This window comes from Giraffa tippelskirchi, chromosome 7 (genome assembly GCF_054371585.1).
Source record: "Giraffa tippelskirchi isolate mGirTip1 chromosome 7, T2T-mGirTip1v1.2.pri, whole genome shotgun sequence".
NCBI classification, from domain to species: domain Eukaryota; kingdom Metazoa; phylum Chordata; class Mammalia; order Artiodactyla; family Giraffidae; genus Giraffa; species Giraffa tippelskirchi.
This window is the reverse complement of record NC_137281.1, coordinates 6,807,796-6,828,591: the sequence shown is the minus strand read 5'-3', so window position 1 is coordinate 6,828,591 and position 20,796 is coordinate 6,807,796. Positions and strand designations below refer to the sequence as shown.

Sequence of the window (20,796 nt, the reverse complement as noted above, 5' to 3'; positions counted from 1 at the left end):
AACCCTTTTCCACCTTTTGTGGAACGCTTCCTGGTTGTACTGCGCATGTGCAAACATAGGGCCAATCGTAAGGCGGGATGAACTCCGAGGCATTTTCCCGCCAATCAGAGGTCACAGTCTCATTTCCCCCGCCTCAACTCCGCCCCTTACCTTCGCGCGTCCTCTCAAGAATTGTTTCCTCCTCAATGTGTTTCCACGGTGACACTCTATTTGTCTCTTTCAGAAATGGAAAACCCTCAGTCTTCTCGAAAAGGCAGAAGGCTGATTTAGTTGCCCATCAAAAACTGGTCTACAATACCCAAATGCCACCTGGGGCCGATTGTTTTTCTTTTTTCTTTTTTTAATAAATTTATTTATTTTAGTTGTGGTAATTACTTTACAATAATGTAGTGGTTTTTGTTTTTCTAGTCTATTTCCCAGCGTACTCAGCGGGACCGCTAAAGACAAGGAAGCTGGTGGAGGCGGGAAGACAAGGGAAGGCCTCCGCACAGCCCTCTGGGAAACGGAGTCCTGGCTCTGGCGCAGAGGCTCCTGGGTGGAGTAGTCGTGAAGCTATTCGCCCGGCACCGGAAGTGGATAAGAGGAGGCGCGTGTGAGAGCAGTCGCGTCTCCGCCTCCCACCCGGCTGGCGTCGTCTCTGTTAATCCAGTGGACTGCAGTCTCGAGGTGAGGATATACTAGGGCTGGGCTCACAGAGGACTCTGTAGCCTTGTGGGCAAGGTCCTTCCCGAGGGGTGACGGAATGCTCCTGGGGCGATTTCGGCTCTGGGCGCGTCGCCTTGGGCTGTGGTTATCTAGGTGGAGTCTTGAACGCTGCTGCTGCTGCTGCTAAGTCGCGTCAATCGTGTCCGACTCTATGCGACCCCATAGACGGCAGCCCACCAGGCTCCTCCGTCCCTGGGATTCTCCAGGCAAGAATACTGGAGTGGGTTGCCGTTTCCTCCTCCAGTGCATGAAAGTGAAAAGTGAAAATGAAGTCACTCAGTCGTGTCCTACTCTTCGCGACCCTATGGGCTGCAACCTACCAGGCTCCTCCATCCATGGGGTTTCCCAGGCAAGAGTATTGGAGTGGGGTGCCATTGCCTTCTCCGCTGGTTCGGAGTAAAGGATCAGAATCTTGCCAACGTGCTTCCCTGGTAGAACAGTTGGTAAAGAATCCTCCTACAATGCAGGAGACCCAGGTTCGATCCCTGGGTGGGGAAGATCCCCTGGAGAAGGGAATGGCAACCCACTCCAGTATTCTTGCCTGGTAAATCCCATGGACAGAGAAGCCTGCCAGGCTTCAGTCCCTGGGGTCGCCAAGAGTCGGACACAACTTAGCGACTAAACCACCACCACATCTTGCTAAAGTGCTTTCCAACCCTAACCGGCCGTCCTGAGAGGAACGATTCTATTTCATTTTATTCTTGGATGATGAAACTGAGACTGAAGGAGGTGGTGAGTTGCCTGAAGTCGTTGGCAGAGCTGGGCAGGATCTTGGGGGATGAATAAATGGGAGTTCTTTAGGAATTCAAGATATTTACCATTCATTTGAGCGCTGTCTGTGTGCCAGGTGTTGTTGTCACATTTTCTCTTGTAATCTCCGCAGCAGCTACCCCGTCATCAGAATTTTCTAGACTTTAGAAAGTTAATAGTGTGTATTTCATAATTGGGGCTTCCCAGCTGCCTCAAGGCTTCCCAGTGGTTCAGAGGTAAAGAATCCGCCTGCCAATTCAGGAGACGTAGGAGACGCGAGTTCTATCCCTGAGTAGGAAAGATCCCCTGGAGGAGGGCATGGCAACTCACTCCAGTATTCTTGCTTGGGGAATCTCATGGACAGAGGAGCCTGGCAGGCTACAGTCCCTAGGGTTGCAGAGTCAGACGCGACTGAGCACAGCGGCACGCAGGTGGCTCAGTGGTGAAGAACCCGCCTGCCGATGCAGGAGATGCGAGTTTAATCCCTGGGTGGGGAAGGAGGAAGAAATGGCAACCCGCTCCAGTGTTCTTTCCTGGGAAGCCCCATGGACAGAGAAGCCTGGCGGGCTACAGTCCATCGGGTCGCAAACCAAACAACAGTATTTCATAATTAGGCCACACCCCCAGTGATATCTGGGGCAATTCTTGGAAATTGAATATTTCTGCTGGAAAAGGCGTTAATATTCACACTCAAGGAGACTAAAGACTATGCATAGCCTGTGGTGATTTGGGTTCAGTTTGACTATCAATTTATGATGAAGTTCTGGTTCTAAGCCTTTTGTTTTTAGAACTGTAGATAAGAGATTGTGGATTGGTTTTTTTTCTGCTTCATTTTGTACATGTTGAAAGTGACACACAAAAAGGGTGAATGATGTGGCCGTGGTCCCACACCAGGAAGAGGCAGGACTCCTTGACTCCAGGGCCTAAGACTTTCCAGTCTGGTAATGATTTGCCTTAAGTTACTATGACAGAGTGGGTGACCTTGAGCTTCACCTCAGGGCTCCAGTTTCCTCCCTCCCAGGGCGAAGAGTTTATGAGATGTGGACAGAATGGGATTTGAACACTGTCCATAGAGTTCTCAAATTCAGATGTCTGTGAGGGCCAGGCAGATAAGAAAATGAAGAGAAGAGTCTGGGTGAGGACTGTGGGGCCTCTCAGAGGGATCATCCCATCTAAGGGGTGGAGAGCTCTAAATGGCTTCCAGCAAACTAGCTCTGTGGCAATGCAGACCCCATGTGGCCAAATCCTAAGATTTTTCAGAAACTGGAAATTGAATTTTTAGGTGAAATCTCCCAGCTTTTGAGTTTGGGATTACTTAGAAGAATTTTCTGTCAAAACATTCTGTGCCAGGGCTTTCCTTGTGGCTCACTGGTAATGAATCTGCCTGCTAATGTAGGTGACACGGGTTCAATCCCTGGTCTGGGAAGAGCTCACATGCCACGGAGCGGCTGAGTCTGTGTGCCACAACTACTACTGAGCCTGCCCTCTAGAGTCTATGAGCCAAAACTGCTGAGGCCTGCATGCCCTAGAGCCCGTTCTCCATAACAAGGGAAGCCACCGCATTGAGAAGCCCACACACCACAGCACAGAGTAGACCCTGCTTGCCATTACTAGAAAAAAGCCTGCACAGCGATAAAGACCAGTGCAACCAAAAATAAAAAAATTTTTTTAAAGAAAAACCAAACATTCTATGCCAATTCAGGCCAGATAAACCATCTGTGGATCAGACATAGAACAGACTTGTGGTTGCCAGTTGGGAGGGGGGCTGAGGGAGGGATGGATTGGGAATTTGGGATTAGCAGATGCAAACTACTGTATATAAGATGGATAACAAGATCCTACTGTATAGCACAGGGAACTATATTCAGTATCCTATAATAATGGAAAACATATGAAAAAGAATACACATACACACGTATAACTGAATCACTGCTATATACCAGAAACTAATACAACATTGTAAATTAATTATACTTGAAATTTTTTTTTTAAATCTGTGGATTGAATTATACTCACAAGTCAAGTCTTAACCCCTTTGTGAGGAAAATCCTTGTTGCGTAAAACATTAGCTCTTATTATAGGCCTGAGGTTTCTCTGGTGGCTCAGCGGTGAAGAATCTGCCTGAGATGCAGGAGACCCAGGTTTGATCCCTGGGTCGGAAAGATTCCCTGGAGAAGGGCATGGCAACCCACTCCGGTATTCTTGCCTGGAGAATCCCCATGGACAGAGGAGCCTGGCAGGCGACAGTCCATGGGGTCAAAAAGAGTTGGACACGACTGAGTGACTTTCACTTCACTTCACTTCATAGGCCTATCACATTCCATTATCTGCAGTCACAAAATCTAGAAAGCTCTGAAAACCAAACATTTTTTCCATGAATTTGATGCCTGAACCTGACTAGCAATGCTGTGATTTATTACTTTTAATTATCCTAGCTAGAGTGGATATTTTTTCCTCCACTCTGGGAATATTGAAGTGTTCAGTTATGAAATGCCCCCCTTATTCCCCGCCCCCCGCACTGGGATTTTAATGAAATACACCATATATGGTGGATTACCTTTTTATAATCTGAAAATTTCTGAATTTAAAGCATACTTGGCTCAGAGGCTTAAGAATTATGGACCCATGGTGTTGCTTCATGATGTGGAATGCTTTCAACACCCATAGATATATGCCACTTAGGAAGTACATAGAGGCCACGCCAGTGTACAGTGTTTTGCCTATTATGAGTTGAGAATGACCCAGTGGGCAGTGACCATATTTTTTTTTAAGTGAAGTAAACAGAATGGTAAACATCCTAGTCCACCCTACTTTGTAAGATGAAGTATTGTTTCATGAAGCTTTTGTTCAGTTATGTATGCAAATGAGAAGTCATAGTATATATTGTCTGTGTTACTGTGGGTCATGGTTAAAAAAAAAGTTGAAGAAATCATGCTGTTGTAGAAATAGCAAGTCTTGGAGGCTCACCTGAGCTCTAGTCTTAGAGATGATAAAAGTCCCTACTGTGTGCCAGGCACTGTGCCCACAGTAGTGAGCAAGACAGAAGGTTCCAGCAAGGTGAAAGATCTGAATGTCCACATCTCCCACCTGGGTATTTATGGACTGTACTTAACCCTGACAAGTGCTAAGGAGGGCTGTGAAGTTGCTCTGTAGGCTCTGAAGTGCTGGGGCTGGGTGCTTTTAGTAAATAGAATTGTTGTGATTCCTGCAGGGAGACGCACGTCCTCACTCCTCCTCCTGCTTCCGGACGTTTTGGGGGCTCCTCCAGCATGGCCAGAGAGTCAGCCCTAGGAGGAAGGCACACTTTCTCCCAGTTTCCTAGTCCTTTCTGCCGCCCTGCCAGCCAGGGTTGTGGAGGGGAAGGAGGAGGAACTTAAATGAGGACCTGGTTGTTGGGTCCCCGTCAGCTACGACTGAGGTGAGTCGAGTGTCCCTCTCATCCCAACCTGCTATCTCCAGAGACTGCACATCTGGCCTGCCTTGTTCCAGCTCACTGTCTGATCGTGCCCCTCCCCCACCCCCAATCAGTCTCAAAGGAAAGCTCTCACCCTGTCACTGTCCTGCCCAGTACCCTTCCAGAAATCCTTATTGCCCCCTGGACAAAATCCAGGTTTCTCAGCCCATCCCTGCATGACTTGGGTCCTGCCCCCCTCTTCCCTCTTCTTCCATTTCCCTCACACAAGCTGTACTGTTCCCTTCTTGGCCTTGTGTGAAATGTTACTCCATACTTTCCAGCGCAGGCTCCTCCCTCTGCTAGAATATACTGTGGCCACTACCTCCAGCTGGTAAATATTCCACAGCCTTCAAGACTCAGTTATTCTCCCCACCTTTCCTGGGCAGCGTTAGCTCCTCCCTGCTTTGGTCTCCCAGGTCACCCCTGCTGCCTCCACTGTAACAAATCTACCAGGTTGGGGTGTCTCTGCCCATATCTGTCAGTCCCATCAGACTCTGCACTCCATGGGGACAGGTACTAATTGGGACTCATCTCTGGGTCCCAAGGGACATCACTGGTCTGGCACACAGGAAGCCTTGAGGTGTTTGCTGAATGAATGAATGAAAATGGAAATGAAACAGAAAGAGACTCACAGAACCAGCTTGTGGTTGCAGAGAGGGGAGTGGGTAGGGGAGTGATGGATTGGGAGTTTTGGAGGAGCAGAGGCAAACTGTTGTATATAGAATGGGTAAACAGCAAGGTCCTACTGTATAACTCAGGGAACTATTCAATATCTTGTGATAAACTGTAATGGAAAAGAATATGAAAAAGAAAGTATATACAACTGAATCATTTTTCTGTACAGCAGAAAATAACACATTGTAAATCAACTATGCTTGGATTTTTAAAATAAAAAAAAATTTTTTTTTAACTTAAAATCTTGAGCAAACACTGAAAAAAGCAAAAGTCAAGGTAGGTGGATGTTACGATGAGGTAGACCTGCCTCTGTGACCTTGAGGGGACAGCACGTCTCCTTTTCTAGACTCCTTGTCCTTGCCTGGAAAATATGGGATCTCATATCTGAAGCTTCTCACAAGATAATTTTTGCCAGAGGCCTGGCACATGGCGGGTGAGGGTGCTGAGGAGAGCTGTTGGCCCCTCCCTGACCCCAGTCCCGCTGCATTCCAGGAAATTGCCACCCTCAAGGACGTAGCCATGGACTTCATCTTGGAGAACTGGGAGCAGCTGGGGCAGGGCCAAGGAGACCTATTCTGGGACATGGCACTGGACAACTACCAGAACCTCTTCCTGCTGAGTGAGTCCCACCCCTGCCCTGGGGAGTCACCGCCCTGCTCAGGGATCACCCATAGCTCTCTGTCACCCATTGGGTGAGCTCCTGGTTCCTGAGCACCTGAGATCACTGTGCTCAGTTGCCTGATTCTGTGACATCAGCAGTGCCTGGTGACCTTTTCGATTGTCACCACTTGGGAGGAGTAGGGGGTGTGCTCCTAGAATCCAGTGGGTAGAGCCCAGGGGTGCTGCCACACACTCCAGAATTTCAGGGATTATCCAACCCCAAATGTCAGTAGTGCCTGGGAAGAGAAACCTGTGCTTGCCCTCTAGCTGCATCGGCACTTTCCTCTTCCTCGTGGTAGAGGAATTCCTCCAGCTGACACTTCAGGGGCTTTGCTACTTTAAGACAAACTGCAACCCCTTGAGCACTCCCTGCCCTCTCCTGCCTGGCTTGCTCACCACTCATTTTATGGTGTGTCTCCTTCTGCTGGGGTGGGAGCCTCCTGCCGGCAGGAACTCGTGCTGCTCCCTGGTGGAGCCTCTTGGGGCTCAGTGAATAGAAGAGGGAGCAGCAGGAGTCACTGTGTCAGGAACCAGGTCTTGTGCCAGGCCAGCACTTAGAATGCTCTCCTCTAGTCCTCCAGACACTCATCTATGTATATTTATTAGCAGTGTATTCCTTTCCTGTAGCTGCTTTTACAGATGCCACAAATGTGGCTGAAAACATACACTGACTCTGTTCTGGAGGTGGGTCTGACTGGGCTAAAATCTGGGCACGGGCATAGTTGGTTCCTTCTGGGGGCCGTAGGGGAGAATCTCTTTTCCTTGTCCTCTTTCAGCTAAAAGCCGAATGAAACCTACTTGCTGTGCTCACGGCCTCTCATCTTTGAAGTCAGCAGTGGCTTTCTCCCCACGGTAGCATGCATCCCCTGGTATTACAACTCTGTTCCCGCTCTTGAGGAAGTTTGCAGAGGGTAGGGAGCAGAACTGGTCTTTGGGACCTCCAACACCCATCGTGGGGCCCATCCTATGGAGGCCTCTGGTATGTCCAGTCCACGGGAGAAGGAGTGAGTCACGGATGACTGAGGAGGTACATGACTCTCCCTGGCAACTCTTTTATCTCTCAAGAGCTGTTACAGATCCTTTGTATACCTAGCCCTGATGGTCACAGCTCTAATCACCCTGGGTTGTGACTGGGTCCCTCTCCTCCACTGGGCCAGGAACCCTGCACAGCTGGATCAGGTGCTGAATAGTCATCAGGAGGGCCAGGAAGTTCCTGCTCAGCAGCCTGATGGCCCCCCATGCTGATGTCATCTGGTTGGTGACAATGCCTTTCTCTCCATACAGACCCCCTTAAACCCAACCTGACCTTCCATCCAGATGGTGGGGAAAAGCTGGAGGCCTTGGCAAAAGGAAGCCCAGAGTCAACAGACGGTGGTGAGTGGGCAGCCAGGGCTTCCCCAGGGGAGGGTGGAGGGAGCTCACGGGGTGTGGTCCTTTGTGGGCCCTTTGTCTTTGGGACCTCCACCCTGCCCGGTAGGTCTGCTTACACATCTCCACCCTCTGCTTCTCGGCTTCACTCTGCCACGCACTGGCTTCAGGTTGGAGAGCCTCACCCTGCACACCTTATCTCCATGTACCTCTGTGTTCAGCACGCAGCTGTTCTGGTGCCCTTCCTCTGTCCCCTCTGCATCCTTCCAGACTCAGCAGGGCTCAGCATTCCATTCCCTGAGTCAGTCTCTCCTCCTTTCTGTCTTGTGCCCCTTGAGCACTGTGGACCTCCTGGTCTACCTATTTCACCCGCCTTCAGGCAGGCCCATCCTTCCTTCCTGGCCCAGCAGATGGCCTGTCTGTTAGTGACTCAAGCCTGGGCCTAAACACTGCTAAGAGCATTCACTCTGTCCTCTCCCAGGCCACAGTTTCTCTGGGGGATCCGGTTAGGCAGTCAGGATTCCCGGGTGTGATGCTGATTGAGACATCCCTGAAGGCAGAGTCAGGGGCCCTCCCTGGGGTGCCAGCAGCTTTTCTCATTGTTGGACTGTTCACATGAGGAGAAGGGCCCCTGAACCAGAGGCCGCGGTACGGGGGCTGCATGGCTCAGTCTCCGCCTGCACACCCTAGCTGTCAGCAGGCAACTCTGTTGTTGGCTCACCTCGCGTGAGCATGGACCTTCTGTAGCCTCCTGTTGAGCACACAGGTGTTTCACATGGACCCGGGCACCAGGGGTTTCCCTTTCTGCCACCTTAACACCCAGCTGACTCTAAGCTTGTGTGACCACATCCGGATAAATCCTCCTGTGGTGGCAGTGGCGTTGCATCGTCATCACTTGTGCCTCTTTCCCACTGAGTGCACTTCCCTGGGAAGTAGGCCTCAGCTGATGGGGCTGACGACGGCAAGTCTCCCTCTGGAACCTCCACAGCTGCCCAGCCCCCCCTCCCCTTTTTTTTTTTTTCAAATATCTATTTGGCTGTGCTGGGTCTTAGTTGTGTCAAGGTCTCCGCTGTAGCACATGGAATCTAGTTCCTTGGTCAGGGATTGAAACAGGCTCCCCTGCCTTGGGAGCATGAGTCTTAGCCACTGGGTCACTAAGCAAGTCCCCCAGCTCCCCCTCCTAACACCTCTTGAAATGGGCTCTTTTTCCTGTGATTCCAGTACCCACTGGATCACCATGCTGGCCCTGTCTCCTTCATCCCCTTCCCAGTTAGGACTGACTCAGGATGCATCACCTGTTGTCCTTTTTGTTTGCTCCTAGTCTGCAGCTCCCATCTTTAACCCCCAGGGAACAGGAGACATTTACACTTGCCCTCTCTTTCAGACATAGCTGAGACTTCTCCTCTGCCTCAGGACTTCTTGGAAGAAGGACTCTTCCAGGAGATTTCTGAGACTTTTTCCAAGGATGACCTCTGGAACTCCCATTTGGGAGAAGCCTCCGTAGGCCAAAACTGGTTAGATAGTTTGCCAGGAGATTCAGAGAGTCTTCTGAGGTCTGATATTACCAGTCTGGAAAGTCCCACAGAATGCAAAAGCCATGAACTCAAGACAGACTTCGGTCCCGAGTCCCATCTTTCCCCAGGAGCGGGTTCCATGATACCTGATCTCCCTGAAAAGAGCCTGGCACCAGCTAAGTCTCAGGAATGTGGGAATGACTTCGGGTGCTACTCAGACTACAGCCAGCAGGATACCATCCAGGGAGGGGAGAAACCATGTAAGTGCAGTGAGTGTGGGAAGAACTTTAGCCAGAGTCACCATATGATCCAGCACTGGATTCTTCACAACAGGGAGCATCCCACTGTGCTTCAAGAGTATGAGAAAGATGTCAACCAGAGTTCCTACCTTTTCATGCAACCAGTGACTCACACAGGCTACAAATCCTATGTCTGTAACAAGTGCGGGAAAACTTTTAGTCAGAATACACACCTTCTGTGTCATCAGAAAATTCACACTGAAGAACAACCATGGGAGAGTCAAGATGGTGACTGTCCAGCAGATCACGACTCACAGCCTTTTGAGTGTCATAAACCACCCCCAGGTAAAACCTACAATTGTAACGAATGTGGCCAGAGTTTTAGCCAAACCTTTCATATCTCTCTGCATCAGAAGACCCATACTCAGAAACGCTACAAATGTGCCAAATGCAAGGCAACCTTCAACTCCAACAGATACCTCCTCCAACATCAGAAAATTCATGCTGAAAAAATGACCACTGAGGATCAGGAGTGTGGGAAGGCCTGCAGGCAGAGTTCCTTGCTTGTCCAACAGCAGTCTGTTCACACTGCAGAGAATCCTTATAAGTGTGATGAGTGTGAGAAAACCTTTAGCCATAGCCTGGCCCTAAAGATCCACCAGAGGGTTCACAGTAGAGAGAAGCCTTACAAATGCAACGAATGTGGGAAAGCCTTTTACCGAAACAGTCACCTTAATGAACACCAGAGGGTTCACACGGGTTACAGGCCCTACAAATGTCACAAGTGTGTCAAGAGTTTCAACCGGCCCTCCCACCTGATTCAACACCTGTCCATTCATGCTACAGAAAAGCTCTACAGCTGTGCCAAATGCAAGAAGACCTTCAGCCGCAATGAATACCTTGTTCAGCACCAGAAAATCCATGCTGTGGAAGCCCCCTACAAATGTCAGGAGTGTGGTGAGCAATTTGTTTGCCGCTCGACCCTAACTTGCCACCAGAGCATTCACACTGGAGAAAAAGAAGGACTCAGTGAGAGCCAGGAGATCTTTCGTGAGAAACCCGAGCACAGAGAGCACCCAAGTGTCTGTGGGAAGCGCTTTAAGTGTAACAAATGCGAGAAAACCTTCAGCCGCAGAAAATACCTGACTCAGCATGAGTTGATTCACACCAGGGTGAAGCCCTTTGAGTGTAACCGGTGTGGGAAAGCCTTTGGGAAAAATTCACAGCTCATCCGGCACCAGAGGATCCACTCTAGATTGAGATCATACAGATGTGGGGACTGTGGGAAGGCCTTTATCTACAGCACCTCCCTCATCAAACATCAGTCCCTCCACGGGATCGAGCACCCCTTTAAATGTAACGAATGTGGAAGGAACTTCAGCCAGAGTGCACGTCTCTTAGAACATCAGTTAATCCACACTACGAAGAAGTCCTTGAAACCTAACAAGTGTGATAAAGTCTTGGCCCACAGTAACCACCTTATTCAGCATCAGGGAACTCAGGCCGGAAAGAAGCCCCTTGAGCAGAATAAATGTGGGGAAATTATCCAGGAGAGCTTGTGCCTTTCTAAGCACCAGGGAGTTTACACAGATGAGAAGCCCTGTACGTGTGGTGACTGTGGGAGAACCTTCAGCCTGCGTGCTCAGTTCGTTTGCCACCAGAGAGTTCACACCAGAGAAAAGCCTTACATTTGTCAAGAATGCGGAAAAGCCTTCAGCCAGAGCTCGTGCTTCTCTAAGCATCAGAGAGTTCACAAAGGTGAAAAGCCCTATAAATGTGACAACTGTGGGAAAGCTTTCACTCGGGGCACTCAGCTCATCCAACACCAGAGGATTCATACTGGAGAGAAGCCTTACATTTGTCAGGAGTGCGGGAAAGCCTTCCGGCAGCGCTCATGCCTTTCTAAGCATCAGAGAGTTCATACCAGGGAGAAGCCTTATGTGTGTGCTAAATGTGGGAAAGCCTTTGCCCAGAAAACAAATCTGATGCAGCATGAGACAGTTCACACAGGGGAGAAGCCTTATGCTTGTGGTGTGTGTGGGAGAGCCTTTCGCCTTAGGGCCCATCTCAGTCAGCATCAGAGAATTCACACCCAGGAGAAACCATATCAGTGTCAACATTGTCAGAAAGCTTTGTGCTGCTGCTCAGGTCTCAGCCGACAGCAGTGAGTTCACACTCTAGAGTAGCAGGTAGCAATCCTCCCCATGACTCCTGAGTAGCAGCAGGCTCCCAGACATCTCAGAATGTGTTCCTCCGAGGCCCAAAGTTGAAACCATCCCCCCCAATGAGTAATAAATCTCTCTAGTAATAAAGATTGATTAGAAAATTTGCACATGTTTCATTAAAACAATGAAAACTGGAGCTTTGGAAGTCAGGTAGACTGGATCCTGTTTACTGAGTTCAATCCCAGTTCTGCCATCTGCCAGGTACCTAAGTGACCTACAGAGAGTCGTGGAACCTCTCAGGGATTCAGTATCCTTATCTGTAAGATGGGCACAATCCTAGTTACTACCTCAAAAGACTACTGTAAACATAAATAGATGCAAAGCACTTAGAACCAAGTACCCAGCACATAGTACTCACCAAGTGTGAGCTACAAATACGCATCAGATATAACAAATAAACTCTTCTTATGTTAAAAGAAAGATGATTCAGCAACCCTCTATTTCTATTCAACTGCAATTACTGTTGTTACTAATAATACTCATGGCTTTAATTTTCAGAGTTTTCCTTCAGTATACCCTTGGCTTAATTGTTTCCAAAATGTCAGCACTTTGTTCTTCATTGAAAAGAAAAAAAAAGTCTAGCCTTTTCCTTCACTTCATCTCAAATCTGTCCTAGTACTTTGTCTTCACTAACCCACAAAAAGCCAAGAAGAATCTGTAACATCTAACATCTCACAGCAAGAACTTTCCACTCCTAGCTTCCCAAACCTGTCACTCAAAAGGATCCCCCCCCACATCCACATGCTACCTCTTCCCACAGTCTCCCATTTCAAATGTTGGTTAAATGATGAGACCAACTTTATCATGAAAGTTAAAGCTGTGAACAGCTGGATTCAGTTAGGAAAGCTGCAGTGGATATCATTGTCTCCACATGGTTCACACGATCTATGCAGAAGATGTGCTCATTGCAAAAGTAGTGATGCACAGAAATGACTTCTGGAATGTTCCTCCATCATTTGTCCAACCTGGCCACTCACAGGCACTTTACTATAGGCTCCAAGTTGGGGAACACTAATACTTTAAAGTCCTGCCCTTGCCTTGAAGCTTCTGGAATCAAAGGGAAATGAATGGCCTCATTTCATAGAGGAGCGCTGTTTGTTGCCAGGTAGTTCCTTGGAGTTGGAGCCCTTGCATTCACTGCTCACCTTGGCCAGGCCTGTTCTACAACTGAGTCTCACTTCAGCGAACCCCATGACCAGCTCTTTTGATGGCATCCCCTCAGCTCTGAGCTTTTGTGTCCCACCTGCTATGTGATCCAGTCACCTGTTTTCTGAAGCACAAACAATCTTACGGAGATAGTGGACTCTGGCACTTTTAATATTCTTTCATATTTTTGGTGCTAAAAAATGTTCAGGAGTCTATGCTCTGGGCCCCTGGGATATTTAAAACCTTGCACCTTGAGTTGCACTGGTTGGTTTGTTGAAAATGGGAACTTACTGGCTGACCACACCCCAGTGGGGAGTGTACTGGTTTTCAAATGGCTGAAAATGTCCAACTTCTCCCTGCCTTTTGTATCTGAGCAACAGGCCTGATATATACCCAAGGGGTGGGGTAGGGGCGGGAAGTCAAATTGCTAAGTATATTCAAGCAAGAGTTTTGACACCAAAGATAGAAGTCAGAGGCCCTGTGGAAAGTTGGCAGCCATTTATGTGTGTGTGTGTGGTGTCTATGTAACTAATGATCTGTGTTCTGTGGACCAGGGTAGAAACGCCTACCCTCATGTTTGAGTGTTTGTTCTCTGATTAATAAAAGTTTTTGAGTTTCTAAGGGTTGGTTGCTTTTCTCAGCTCAGTGCCACACACCCAGCCAGGGGCTGGGCATGCACAGTCGCTTCCTGTCAAGTGCTCACAGTTCTGGGAGGGGAGGGCTCCTGATGGTGAAAACCATCCCATGATGAGATGGTTAATTCTGTTTTTCCAAAGCCCAGGAGGGTCAAGGACAACTAGGGAGCCACTCATTTTCAGTTATCAGCACATCATCAGCCACCAATTTTCCATCCTCATTAGTTCTGCTTAATCAAGGAGGAAGTGTGGACTGCATGTTGTTTATTCTTTTCTAGTTACAAAGATACAGTTGGGCTCACGCAAGAGTTGTTGCTAGAATTTAACATTATTTTGCTCTCTTGGTACTTACTTTACCTTCCCTCTCCCCCTTTATCCTCTACTGATGAGAGATACCGGTTTCCCACTCCTGGAAAGGTAGTAAGTCCTCTTTAAAAATAAATCAATTTAAGTTTTTTTTTTTTTTTTTTTTAAGCTGATCTGAAGGAAAATGTATGGCACACATCAGCAGCTAAAAAATTTGACGGTATATCACTGAGGTTGGGAAACATTCAGCTAAAGCCTTGCATCCTGCCAATGGATAAACTAGATTATGCTATGGCAACCCAGTTATGTGTCAGATCACAGTGACTGTTCATTTCCCTCACTAGTGCTTCATATTCACTGTGGGTTGGCAGGGGTGGGGCTGTATCTGCTCTATCCACCCGAGAGACCAGTATTCCCTTTTGAGTCTGTTGATCCCTCTTGGTCACCCCAATGAGAAAGTAGCTTTAACACCGCCTCACTCCAGGACTCCAAACTCTGGACTTCGGGTGGGCAATGCTGTCCACTGAAAATGTGAAAATTTCCATTCATGGCACGTGATACTGATCATTCAGTCATAGTTGCTGAAAGTTTTTAAGGACATAGACTGAAATTAATAGAATCTTCAGACAGGCAGTGGCATCTTAGGAGGATGGAGGTTAGCCATTCTGCATAAACCAAAGAGGATACCTAATATTGAGAAGTTACTGCTCTGGGAAAATCATACCTATTATAGAAATGCTGGTTTCAAGGAGCTGGGGAATAAAGGCAGTTTTACAAAATACCCACTTAATAATGGGCAAAGGATCTGCATATAGATTTTTTCAAAGAAGATGCACAAATGGCCAACAAGGACATGAAAGATGTTGAACATCATTAGCAAAATGCAAATCCAACCACAATGAGATGCTACCCACTAGGATGGCTATAATCCAAAAAAAAAAGGCAATTCCCTGGTGGTCCAGTGGTTAGGACATGGCACTATCACTGCCCTGGTCCCAGGGTTCAATCCAGGTTGGGGAACTAAGATCTCAAAAGCCGCATGGTGAAGTTAAAAAAAAAAAAAAAAGCCATTATTACATGAAGATTTCCTTTTGGGGCGGGGGGGGGAAGCTTACAGCATTTAATTCCTTGGTTTTGAAAATTATGTGTAGACTTACCTCTGTTGGTAAAGAGTCCCAACAAGATAGAAATGAATTGTTCCCTTTGTATCAGAAGCTGTATAAAAGTAAATCTCTGCTGAGTCAGAAAACTTCCTTGTTTGGTAAATATCAGCTATTACAGAGAAACAGGAAAGAACTGATAAACTCACCAGGAAAACAGCATCACAAGGCTTGGGCCATTCCATTCCTGAGAGGTTATTTACATCTGGTATGACAAAAAAGTGAAAGTGTTACTCGCTCAGTTCAGTTCAGTTGTTCAGTTGTGTCCCACTCCTTACGACCCCATGGACTGCAGCATGCCAGGCTTCCCTGTCCATCACCAACTCCCAGAGTTTACTCAAACTCATGTCCATTGAGTCAGTGATGCCATCCATTTCATCCTCTGTCATCCCCTTCTCCCACCTTCAATCTTTCCTGGCATCAGGGTCTTTTCCAATGAGTCAGCTCTTCGCCTCAGGTGGCCAAAGTATTGGAGTTTCAGCTTCAGCATCAGTCCTTCTAATGAGTATTCAAGACTGATTTCCTTTAGGATGGACTAGTTGGATCTCTCTGCAGTCCAAGGGACTCTCAAGAGTCTTCTCCAACACCACAGTTCAACAGCATTGTTCTTTGGCGCTCAGCTTTTTTTGTAGTCCAACACTCACATCCATACATGACTACTGGAAAAACCATAGCCTTGACTAGATGGACCTTTGTTGGCAAAGTAACGTCTCTGCTTTTTAATATGCTGTCTAGGTTGGTCATAACTTTTCTCCCAAGGAGTAAGCGTCTTTTAATTTCATGGCTGCAATCACCATCTGCAGTGATTTTGGAGCCCAGAAAAATAAAGTCTGACACTGTTTCCACTGTTTCTCCATCTATTTGCCATGAAGTGATGGGACCAGATGCCATGATCTTAGTTTTCTGAATGTTGAGCTTTAAGCCAACTTTTTCACTCTCCTCTTTCACTTTCGTCAAGAGGCTCTTTAGTTCTTCACTTTCTGCCATAAAGGTGGTGTCATCAGCATATCTGAGGTTATTTATATTTCTCCTGGCAATCTTGATTCCAGCTTGTGCTTCGTCCAGCCCGGCATTTCTCATGATGTACTCTACATATAAGTTAAATAAGCAGGGTGACAATATACAGCCTTGACGTACTCCTTTCCCGATTTGGAACCAGTCTGTTGTTCCTTGTCAGTTCTAACTGTTGTTTTTTGACCTGCATACAGATTTCTCAGGAGGCAGGTCAGGTGGTTCCATCTCTTGAAGAATTTTCCAGAGTTTGTTGTGATCCACATAGTCAAAGGCTTTGGCATAGTCAATAAAGCAGAAGTAGATGTTTTTCTGGAACTCCCTTACTTTTGCGATGATCCAGTGGATGTTGGCAATTTGATCTCTGGTTCCTCTGCCTTTTCTAAATCCAGCTTGAACATCTGGAAGTTCACGGTTCACGTACTGTTGAAGCCTGGTTAAGCCTGGTTTGGAGAATTTTGAGCATTACTTTACTAACGTGTGAGATGAGTGCAATTGTACTGTATGTAGTTTGAGCATTCTTTGACATTGCCTTTCTTTAGGATTAGAATGAAAACTGACCTTTTCCAGTCCTGTGGCCACTGCTGAGTTTTCCAAATTTGCTGGCATATTGAGTGCAGCACTTTCACAGCATCATCTTTTAGGATTTGAAATAGCTCAGATGGAATTCCATCACTCCCCCTAGCTTTGTTCGTAGTGATGCTTCCTAGGGCCCGCTTGACTTCGCATTCCAGGATGTCTGGCTCTAGGTGAGTGATCACACCATCATGATTATCTGGGTTATGAAGATCTTTTTTGTATAGTTCTTCTGTGTATTCTTGCCACCTCTTCTTAATATCTTCTGCTTCTGTTAGGTCCATACCATTTCTGCCCTTTATTGAGCCCATCTTTGCATGAAATGTTCCCTTGGTATCTCTAATTTTCTTGAAGAGATCTCTAGTCTTTCCCATTCTATTGTTTTCCTCTATTTCTTTGCACTGATCACTGAGGAAGGCTGTCTTATCTCTCCTTGCTATTCTTTGGAACTCTGCATTCAAGTGGGTATAGCTTTCCTTTTCTTCTTTGCTTTTTGCTTCTCCTCTTTTCTCAGCTATTTGTAAGGCCTCCTCAGACAGCCATTTTCCTTTTTTGCATTTCTTTTTCTTGGGGATGGTCTTTGTCACTCCTTCCTGTACAATGTCACGAAGTAAACAGGCAAAGGGGTGAAAGAGGAATGAAAGGATGATCAGGAAATATAATTATTTGAGAAGATAATTGTTAAACAAAAACTATGTAGATCTCAAATGCTTGTAGAGAAATATGAATGTATAGTAGCTTTACCTGTAGATTTCTTCTTCCTAGTGTTTGTCACAATTTGAGCTAAGGTTTTCTCTTACTTACCACAGAAGGCATCCCAAAATATTAGGGTAAACAAGATGAATGCCTTGTTTGGGTCTTTTAGGCTACTTGAGGTAGTAGACTGTCTTTTTTCCAACTCTATTTTTGGTTGTGCTGGGTCTTCGTTGCTGCATGCACTACTCTGTTTGCAGTGTGCAGGTTTACTGTAGTGGCTTGGCTTGTTGCAGAGCACAGGATCTAGGGCACATGGGCTTCAGTAGTTGCAACTCCCAGGCCCTAGAGCACAGGCTCAATAGTTGCTGCGCATGGACTTAGTTGCTCTATGGCATGTAGGATCTTCCCAGACTAGGGATCGAACTCATTTCTCCTGCACTGAGGGGCAGATTTTTTTTTTTTAAACCACTGAATCACCAGGGAAGCCCTAAACTGTCTTTCTTGTTTGAGTAGTTTTAAGTTTTCTGTGACCTGAAACCCAAACATCTTTTGTAATATAGCTAATTATCTCACTTTAAGTACAAAGAAACTGGGTCAGTCAGCAAGACAATGGCAAAAGCAAGATTCAAAATTAGGTTCTCTTAGACTAAAAATCCAATTATTCTGCACCAGTATGTTAGTAAAGGAGGGGTGAGTCTTTGAGAAGGGAGTGGACCAAAAATGCTGAGAAAGTTATACATGTTTTGGAATATATTCTGATGAGTCATTTAAAGATGCCACACTGCCAACTTTAAGGGTGAAGGGCCACCAGTCAAGGAGTCAGTGCAGGAGATTTCTAGAGACTGAAATTTTATACCATAAGACATAATAAATGCAGAAGGAATAAAAATTTAATTGTTAAAAATCATAAAAATATTAGAATAAAATATAGGTGAACTTTTTTCATAATCTTGGGCATGAGGAAGGTTTTTCTTAGCATGACAGTTGATCCAAGAAGTATGAAAGAAAATAGAATTGAATACATGGAAATTTTAAAATTCTATATAGCCAAATATACCATAAGCAAAACTAAGAGAAATAACAAACTAACAAAATACCAAAGAATTAATACGTATAATACATAGACTTGTTCCTGTAAATCAATACAAAAATGCAGCCCAATTAAAAATGGGCAAAATATACAAGTAAGCAATTTGAAGAAGACAAAACATCAATAAATGTATAAAAATATCATTAATCTCCCTATCAATAGGATATTTTTACTTATTAGATTAGAAAAGTTAAAAATAATAAGACTAACATTGAGTATTTATGAACAACATGGAGGAACAAAGAAATAGGCACTCACATACACTTCAGGAGTCATGTAAATTGGTTCATCCTTTTCTGAGGATTATTTAGCAATAATTATCAAAATTTTAAATATGGACATTCTGTGATCCCATAAGCTTACTTCTAGGAATTCATCTTATGGGAATAATTTGCACAAGTGTTTAATAATGTATGTCCAGTGATGAAAAAGTAAATAAATACCCATTAACAGAGGTTGATTAAATAAATTCAAGAAACTCTAGCATGAAATATTATGCAGCTGTTAAAAATGGCAAATGATGACACAGATATATACACATGTATATATAATATTTTTGTACAATATGTACTATATAGTTTTTTGCATTGTCATGGGAAAATATTCACATTATATCATTAAAAAGTTGTTTCTAAAATCACATATCTGTGATTATACCAATAAATATTTTATGCATGCCATACCATGTTCAGTCACTCGTGTGTCTTTGCCACTCCATGGACTGAAGCCCACCAGGCTCCTCTGTCCATGGGATTTTCCCAGCAAGAATACTGGGGTGGGGTGCTATTCCCTCCTCCAAGGGATCTTCCCAACCCAGGGACCCACTCCAGTATTGCCTGGAAAATTCCATCAGAGGAGCCTGGTGGGCTATAGTCCAAGAGGTTGCAAAGAGTTGGACATGACTCTTGACTCTTGATATGACTCATGACTTGGACATGAATGACTAACATTTTCACTTTTCATGTACTTCATAAGAACAGAAAGGGAGAAACAGCAGAAAACTGAGAGAGCTCACTAAAGATCCCAGATGAAGAGGCATCTCATTTAGACCACCCCATACCTACCACCACCTGGAGACACTGTAAGGTTGAGAAATAGGGGGGAAGCTAGGGTTTTAGGGTGAAGCCCTTTAAATGATCAGAAGCTGTCCCAGCTGGTGATAAATGGTGCCATTCTCCTTCTAGGAAAATAAAGGAACCAACTCTCTCAGTACATAGTGTTAGGGCTCCTCTCTGGGAGGAAGTTACAACTGCTGATGCAGGCTGAATGGAATCCAGCAGCAGAATCACCACTGTTTCACTTGCAGGCTCTCTAGTCAGCATGAGTTCTCTGACCAGCGAGCTGCATGCTCCAAGAAATGGCTTTCTCAAAATCACCGCAGACACAGCCGCCATGCATAGTGTGAAGTCTCTGGTGTTCTGCCAGGTGTGGTCCCCAGTTGAAATCCTCTCCACATTTGTTACATGCAGAGTGCTTGCCACCCTTGTGAACTTTCTGGTGTTGAATGAGGTGTGAGATCTGGGTATATGTTTTCCCACAGTTCTTACACTTGCAGGGCTTCTCCCCAGTGTGAATCCTCTGGTGTTGAATAAGGTGGATGCTCTGGTTGAAGGCTTTCCCGCATTCCTTACAGGCATAGGGCTTCTCCCCAGTGTGAATCCTCTGGTGTTGAGTGAGGGATGAGCTGTGACTGAATGCTTTCCCACACCCCTTACACTTATAGGGTTTCTCACCTGTGTGGATCTTCTGATGCTCGATAAGATGGGTGCTCTGGCTAAAGGCTTTCCCACACTCACAGCACTCATAAGGTTTCTCTCCAGTGTGAGTCCTCTGGTGCTGAATGAGATGGGAAATCTGGGTGTATGCCTTCCTGCAAACTTTACACTCATAGGGCTTCTCCCTGGTGTGAATTCGCTGGTGGCATGCAAGCGAGGAGCTCTGGCTGAAGGTTTTCCCGCATTTGTTACACTTGTAGGGCTTTTCACCAGTGTGAATTGTCTGGTGTTGAGTAAAGGAGGAGGTGTGACTGAAAGCCTTTCCACACTCATTACATGTATAGGGTTTCTCCCCTATATGAATACTCTGGTGCCTCATGAGGTGGGAGATCTGGGTGTAAGCCTTCCTGCAATCGTGACACTCATAGGGCTTCTCGCCAGTATGAATTCTCTGATGCTGAACCAGCAATGAACTGTGGCTGAAGGCTTTGCCACACTCGGGGCACTCATAAGGTTTCTCTCCAGTGTGAACTCGCTGGTGCTGCATCAGCGACGAGCTGTGGCTGAAAGTCTTCCCGCACTCGTGACACTTGTAGGGTTTCTCCCCAGTGTGGATTGTCTGGTGCTGAGTCAGGGAGGAGGTGTGACAGAAAGCCTTGCCACACTCGCTGCACTTGTAGGGCTTCTCTCCTGTGTGGATTTTCTGGTGGCGGGTGAGGTGGGACGCCTGGGAGTAGAACTTCCCACACTGGTGGCATTTATAGGGTTTCTCCCCCATGTGGCATCGCTGGTGCTTGATGAGGGAGGAACTCTGGGTGAAGGCTTTCCCACACTCCTTGCATTTGTAGGGTTTTTCTCCAGTGTGGATCCT

The 20,796-nt window shown here is 46.3% G+C and overlaps 2 protein-coding genes across 7 annotated transcripts; one reads left to right on the top strand and one right to left on the bottom strand.

The window, feature by feature from the left end:
• The first annotated feature begins 572 nt into the window (after positions 1 to 572).
• Positions 573 to 13,357, top strand: ZNF473 (zinc finger protein 473). 6 transcript variants are annotated; one of them, XM_081514953.1, is made up of 6 exons: positions 573 to 666; positions 4,667 to 4,873; positions 6,077 to 6,203; positions 7,021 to 7,271; positions 7,529 to 7,618; positions 8,997 to 13,357. In XM_081514953.1, exon 6 carries the CDS (start codon positions 9,266 to 9,268, stop codon positions 11,531 to 11,533), a length of 2,268 nt encoding a protein of 755 aa, XP_081371079.1. In that variant the 5' UTR covers positions 573 to 666; positions 4,667 to 4,873; positions 6,077 to 6,203; positions 7,021 to 7,271; positions 7,529 to 7,618; positions 8,997 to 9,265; the 3' UTR covers positions 11,534 to 13,357. The 6 variants fall into 6 exon arrangements, with proteins under 6 accessions (XP_081371079.1, XP_081371074.1, XP_081371081.1 ...); XM_081514955.1 differs by lacking the exon at positions 573 to 666 and adding an exon at positions 1,186 to 1,437; XM_081514954.1 differs by lacking the exon at positions 573 to 666 and adding an exon at positions 2,475 to 2,590.
• A 1,557-nt stretch (positions 13,358 to 14,914) lies between these two features.
• LOC145515088 (uncharacterized) lies at positions 14,915 to 20,703 on the bottom strand. The gene is made up of 3 exons (XM_081514608.1): positions 20,142 to 20,703; positions 19,275 to 20,057; positions 14,915 to 17,017 (listed from the first exon to the last, which is right to left on the bottom strand). Exons 1-2 carry the CDS (start codon positions 20,701 to 20,703, stop codon positions 19,522 to 19,524), a joined length of 1,098 nt encoding a protein of 365 aa, XP_081370734.1. The 3' UTR covers positions 14,915 to 17,017; positions 19,275 to 19,521.
• Between the last annotated feature and the right edge of the window lie 93 nt (positions 20,704 to 20,796).

Excerpts from the sequence above, each read along its gene's own strand:
- LOC145515088 (XM_081514608.1), bottom strand. The coding sequence starts at position 20,703 with ATGGGGGAGAAACCCTATAAATGCCACCAGTGTGGGAAGTTCTACTCC. Across the intron at positions 20,058-20,141 it reads AACCTTCAGCCAGAGCTCCT|ATCTCATTCAGCACCAGAGG; the intron begins CGCTTGCATGCC and ends CCCAGATTTCCC.
- ZNF473 (XM_081514948.1), top strand. The coding sequence starts at position 6,104 with ATGGACTTCATCTTGGAGAACTGGGAGCAGCTGGGGCAGGGCCAAGGA. Across the intron at positions 6,204-7,528 it reads CCAGAACCTCTTCCTGCTGA|ACCCCCTTAAACCCAACCTG; the intron begins GTGAGTCCCACC and ends CTCTCCATACAG. Across the intron at positions 7,619-8,996 it reads CCCAGAGTCAACAGACGGTG|ACATAGCTGAGACTTCTCCT; the intron begins GTGAGTGGGCAG and ends CCTCTCTTTCAG.